Raw genomic sequence first — 6,557 nt, 5'->3', positions numbered from 1 at the left:
TCAGAAATACATTTCTGGCACTTATACGACGCCTGTTGATATGTGCCATTTAGTTCCAAAATGAAGCATTGAAGCCTACCTAATTGTTTTCAGCAATGACTGATCCTGTGATAGCATACAGCAGTGATCGATTATGTGACAGTATGTGTTTGTGGCTGAAAAACCTACAAGAAGTTGGTGATGCATCACATGCCGAGGACTCCAGATGTTTCGCGTGCATACATTTTCAATCAAAAATAGCATAAAGTTAGAATATTTGTATGTATATCATTTTGAATAGCTAGAGGTTTGTTCACTTAGAGGCCCCAGATACCAGCATGTTTGTCTGGTAGTAGTAACACATAACAGGCATAAGACTAGGTGACAAGATTTTTGTAAGTTTGTACATTAGCACACCAAAAGTCTACCGGCAGAGGTTACTTGAATACCCTCTCTCCACCCGCGCTCCATAACTTGGTAAACGAACCAACTTGTGCAATTGGAAGCCATGAAATAGATATCACCAGAAAAGAGACTTTGTGGGCTAGATTGTGTTAAGTACTCATTCAATGAATCTACCAATATTAATTCTTGGATCGCTGTCTTTCTCCATCACGTTATCACCAATGTTTTCGTGGTTTTCGATGCTCAATTCTTCTCAGCAGCAATAAATAGTCCAGTCTGTGCGTCCCTCGACGAACCTTATTAGGCAGGGAAAACTCAGGCTGAGCTCTTTTGCCTGGATCTTATGGTCCCAACTTCCCTGCAGGAGACGTTTCTATTTCTCAACTTAGGAGTAGCTTTCAGAGCTTTTTACGATGACAACCACATAATCCAATGAGGAATTTTATCAGGCCGGTTTTTATTTATTTATTTTTACTTGCGACAACTAGACGGCCTTGTGGCACCTAAGAGAAAATTGACAGGCAGCAGAGGCTGAGGTAAAGAAACCGGGTGCTTCATGGACAAGGCATGACTATAAATTTCCTTCCATAACCTCCATTGCTTTAAAGAAGGAGACTTCTTTCACATGATCCCCAACTGCCTTTGGACTCCCTTCTGCACAAACATGGCAGAGGAAGGAGGACAGGGCAGTGGAGGCCTGGAGCTGACCAGAGACGGCACTGTGGATCTCAAAGGCCGCCCTTTTGTCCGTTCAAAAGGAGGGGGTTGGAAAGCTTGTTCTTTCATAGTCGGTAAGCATGTTACTCATCGGCATGATACTTACATGTATTGTTTAATTCACATATGCTGTGTAGTTTGTGTTTTATCTCCTCCATTCATCTAGACTTTTTTGTCGGGAAGCTTTTCGAAAATTATTGGTTCCATTGAGAGTCTCAGACATCAGTCGAACATCTCGCTGCTTGGTGTTAGATTACTCTTGAAGGCTAGGCACTCATCAATAACCAATGATTTGATTCAATCCAACTTATAATTTTGCAGGATATGAGGTGTTTGAAAGGATGGCCTACTATGGAATCGCCTCAAACCTTGTCGTCTATCTAACTAGCAAGCTCCACGAGGGCACCGTCCCTTCTTCAAACAATGTAACCAATTGGGCTGGGACTGTGTGGATGACACCAATTATAGGTGCATATATTGCAGATGCCCATCTTGGCCGATATTGGACTTTCGTTATTGCTTCGGCAATTTATCTATTGGTAACATTCTTCATTCTTAATCACTGCCTTTTCCTTGTATGAAGAGTAGTGCATCTAACTCTTTTTGTCATAAAATTCATGTAGGGGATGGGCCTATTGACCCTTACCGTCTCTCTGAAATCACTTAGACCTCCGCCGTGCAACTCGTCAGACTGTAACAGTCGTGCAACACCTTTTCAAGTAGGCATTTTTTATGCTTCCCTCTACATAATAGCAATAGGGACTGGAGGGACTAAGCCTAATATATCAACCATGGGTGCTGACCAATTCGATGATTTTGAGCCAAAAGAGCGAACCCAGAAGCTCTCCTTCTTCAATTGGTGGATGTTCAGCATCTTTTTCGGTTCTCTCTTTGCCAATACGTTTCTGGTCTATATTCAAGACAACAGGGGTTTTTCAATAGGCTATGGGATTCCCACGCTTGGACTGGGTATCTCTGTTGTGATTTTCTTGATTGGTACTCCTTTGTATAGGCACAAAGTGAGAACGGGGAGTCCCTTTACACAAATGGTTCAGGTTTTGGTTGCAGCTATCAGGAAATGGAGGGTACCTCTTCCTGCCGACCCGAAAGATCTCTACGAATTGGATATTGAAGAGTATGAGAAAGGGGGCAAGTTCAGAATTGAGCACTCCACTTCACTAAGGTTCACGTCTCCTATTCACTCATTATTTCCTGCGCAGTTTTTTTTAAAAGAACTTCCTGCGTTTATTTTTGTGAAGGAAAAATTCTGTAGGACAAGTACAAATAGACCAACAATGCTTTCTTTATCAAAAGTTGGGTAATCAATATGTTGGGGATTCGAAACAATCAATCGAACCCTTGCCCTTCCGGACCTTGTGTTGAAAGTAGGAAAGAAGGAATAATACCACAAATAAAGATCTAACCTTGCAAAAATAGTAAAGGAGACGAACACACAGATTTAACGAGGTTCGGCAACGTGCCTACGTCCTCGGGAACCACACCACACAATTCTTTTATTAATTGAAGAAGAAAATACAAGCTCTCAAACAAGGGATTAATCTCTCTAAGATTCTCTCTCTTTGCAGTCAAAAAGCCCTCTTTTTAATATCTTAAAACCCTAAAAACATTTGGGGTATATATAGAATCCTGCGTGAAACAGAATCCAAATTAGAACAGGATTCTGTTTGACTGCGTCGCGGTCGACCGCGGAAATTCCAGAGAGTTGAGCGGTCGACCGCGGCGGTCGACCGCACCAAAAAACCCGAGACCAAAAATGAGACCAAAAACTCTACAGGACCGTCGCGGTCGACCGCCTTTAGCTTCAGCTTCTTCCCATCTCCTGTGCGCGTTCGCGGTCGACCGTCGCAGTCGACCGTGAATCTGTCTGCTTGTTTTTCTCGTCCTTTTTTATTCTAGCCTTCGTCCGGACTTTGGGTCTACACCTTAGACTAACAATCTCCCACTTAGAGACCAAAGTGCCTGCAATGAGTTCACCCGAACTCTCCCCTTCTTCGCATGTATCTTTTCCCCCGGAAAGATTCTTTCTTCAATCAACAATATCTCGGCGATCTCGCTGATCCTCGTAGTGTGGCTCCGCCTTCGTCTTCTACTCGTGAAGGCCAACTGAAGTTACGCACAACTCCAGTTTCTCAATGGCGACTGCCTTCGTCATCATGTCCGTCAGATTTTGACTCCCCAAAATCTTCATTAAATGCAACTTTCCGTCTTCAACCAGCGAGCGTATAAAATGGTATTTAACGTCGATGTGCTTCGTTCTGGCATGATATACTGGATTCTTGGCAAGATGTATAGCGCTCTGGCTATCACAATAAAGAACTCCTCTTCCTTGCTTCAGATCCAACTCTTCCAAGCACCCGTTCAACCAGATCATCTCCTTACTTGCTTCAGTCACCGCGACATACTCAGCCTCGGTTGTAGACAAAGTCACAATCTTCTGCAGACGTGAGACCCAGCTCACTGCTGTCGATGCTAAGGTATAAACATACTCTGTGGTGCTTCGCCTCGTATCATGATCACCGGCGAAGTCCGCATCCACGTATCCCTGCAGTACCAACTCCTTCCTCCTGAAACATAATGGCTTATTCGTTGTCCCTCTCAAGTATCGTATTATCCACTTCACTGCCTCCCAATGCTGTTTCCCTGGATTGCTTACAAATCTGCTCACAACTCTCACTGCATGGGCGATGTCTGGCCTCGTGCAAACCATCGCGTATATGAGACTCCCAATGGCCGAAGAATATAGCACCCTGCTCATATGCTCTCTATCTGCATCTGTCTTAGGCGATTGCTCCTCAGATAGCTTGAACTGACCTCCAAGGGGTGTGCTAACAACTTTAGCATTCTGCATGTTAAACCTCTGAAGTACCTTCTCAATATATTCAGCTTGGCTTAATCTCAATGTACCTTCAGCTTCATCCCTACTGATTCGCATCCCTAGAATCTGCTTCACTGCGCCCAGATCCTTCATTGCAAATTCCTTTGCTAGCTGTTTCTTCAAACTGTTTATCTCCTCCAAACACGATCCTGCTACCAACATGTCATCAACATACAATAATAAAATAATAAAGCTGGACTCGAACCTTTTGAAATAACAGCAATGATCCGAATTGTATCTTCTGTAGCCATTGTTCTGCATGAAGTTATCAAACTTCTTATACCATTGTCTCGGAGCCTGTTTCAAATCATATAAGCTCTTCTTGAGCTTGCATACCATCTCTTCCTTTCCTTCTTCAATAAAGCCAACATGCTGCTTCATGTAGATTTCTTCATCCAAGTCACCATGAAGAAAGGCAGTCTTCACATCTAACTGCTCAAGAAAGAGGTCTTCTGCAGCCACCAAACTCAACACCACTCTGATGGTTGTGAGTTTCACAACAGGGAAAAATATCTTCGTGTAGTCCACTCCTTCCCGCTGTTGAAAACCCTTTACTACTAATCTGGTCTTGAATCTCTTGCTTTCATCACTCTCTTGCTTGACCCGGTAGACCCAGTTGTTATGTAAGGCCTTCTTCTGTGCAGGTAGCTGGGCTAACTCCCAGGTCTCATTAGTGAGTAGAGAATCCATCCTTCCACCCTTCTGAAAACTAACCCTCTTCTGCTTCCCAAAGATATAGTCTTCACAAACCCCGACTTCCACGGTGTCGATCCCAATTAGCTTTCCTTGTGAATGCAAAATCTTTATCCCTTTTTCGCTCATGTGCCCTAGCCTATTGTGCCACAGATCTGTACTCTCTTTGTCAGCTACAATTGCGAGGGTGTCACTGGCATGTAAGGTGAGATAGAGAGTTCCTAGTTTGTTGTCTCGAGCAACTATCATCGTACCGTTGGAGATTCTCTACGAATCCCCTGTGAATATCGAAACATAGCCTTCTGCTCCAAGCTGTCCAACCGAAATAAGATTCCTCTTCAGCTTCAGTACGTGTCTTACGTTCTTTAAGGTCCACTTAGAATCCTTCATCTGAATCTGCACTTCATCCTTTCCAATAATATTACAGGGCTCGTTGTTTCCCAAATACACTTTTCCAAAGTCCACTGCTACATAATTCTGAAATAGCTTCCTGTTAGCAGTAGCGTGGAAAGAGGCTCCTGAATCGATAACCCAGGAATCCGAATCGCTGTCTATTGCAAGAATCAAGGCATCCTGCACGATATGAGCCTCCTGCTCACCCGCATTCTTCTTTGGACTTTTGCAAACTGAAGATATATGGTCCTCCTGACCGCAGTTCTAACACTTTCCTTTGATAGGCCTAACCTTCGAGTTCGACCTCTTCTTTACTGATTTCGATCGATTCCTGTTCTGGTTTCCTTTCTTCTGGCTTCTGCCTCTCTGCTCGAAACTTAGAGCTGAACCTGAACCTTCTGATTCGGACGATTTTCTTCTAATCTCCTCGGATAGAATCATGCTAACAACTTCACTCAGGTTCAACTTCTCCTTCCCCGCCGAATTGCTGATTACCGTCACACAACCTGCCTAACTATCCGACAACTACGATAGAATCAATAGGGCTTGCATTTCGTCATCAAATATGATGTCCACAGAGATAAGCTGATCAACAATAGTGTTGAACTCGCTAAGATGCATCGTGAAGGACCGTCCTTCTGCCATCTTGAGGTTAAAAAGAGTTTTGACTAGATGCACCTTGTTTGCTGCCGATGGTTGCTCGTACATCTTTGCGAGCGCTTTCATAAGCCCCACTGTCGTCTTCTCCTTCAAAATATTGTGAGCTACTGAGTTGACGAGCGACAACCGGATTTGCCCTAAAGCCTTCCTATCTAGTACCTCCCAATCACCATCTGACTCCTCCTTCTTCTTTTCATTTTTCTTGCCCATCAACGGGCGGTACAAGTCCTTCTGGTACAGATAATCCTCCATCTGCGATTTCCAGTAGGCAAAGTCTGAACCGTCAAACTTCTCGATCTTTGATTTGTTTTCCTCTGCCATGGCTTTCACACAAATTGCTAAACGAAGCTCTGATACCAATTGTTGGGGATTCGAAACAATCAATCGAACCCTTGCCCTTCCGGACCTTGTGTTGAAAGTAGAAAAGAAGGAATAATATCACAAATAAAGATCTAACCTTGCAAAAATAGTAAAGGAGATGAACACATCGATTTAACGAGATTCGGCAACGTGCCTACGTCCTCGGGAGCCACACCACACAATTCTTTTATTAATTGAAGAAGAAAATATAAGCTCTCAAACAAGGGATTAATCTCTCTGAGATTCTCTCTCTTTGTAGTCAAAAAGCCCTCTTTTTAATATCTTAAAACCCTAAAAAACGTTTGGGGTATATATAGAATCCTGCGTGAAACAGAATCCAAATCAGAACAGGATTCTGTTTGACTGCGTCGCGGTCGACCGCGGCAGTCGACCGCGGCAGTCGACCGCGGAAATTCCAGAGAGTTGAGCGAACTCCAGAGAGTTTGACGGTTGA

At 43.6% G+C, this 6,557-nt stretch overlaps 1 protein-coding gene across 1 annotated transcript in view; it reads left to right on the top strand.

Moving 5' to 3' along the window:
• Positions 211-6,557, top strand: part of LOC109836406 (protein NRT1/ PTR FAMILY 5.2-like) — an 8,947-nt gene continuing 2,600 nt past the window's right edge. The window contains exons 1-3 of the mRNA XM_020404299.1: positions 211-1,175; positions 1,423-1,640; positions 1,725-2,284. Of these exons, the coding sequence (XP_020259888.1) occupies positions 1,010-1,175; positions 1,423-1,640; positions 1,725-2,284 (944 nt within the window). The 5' untranslated portion in view covers positions 211-1,009. The remainder of the gene's footprint in view (positions 1,176-1,422; positions 1,641-1,724; positions 2,285-6,557) is intronic.

The sequence above is a fragment of the Asparagus officinalis genome, chromosome 4 (genome assembly GCF_001876935.1).
Source record: "Asparagus officinalis chromosome 4, Aspof.V1, whole genome shotgun sequence".
Taxonomy (NCBI): Eukaryota; Viridiplantae; Streptophyta; class Magnoliopsida; order Asparagales; family Asparagaceae; genus Asparagus; species Asparagus officinalis.
The sequence above is the reverse complement of the archived record's forward strand: the minus strand, read 5'-3'. Positions and strand labels throughout refer to the sequence as shown.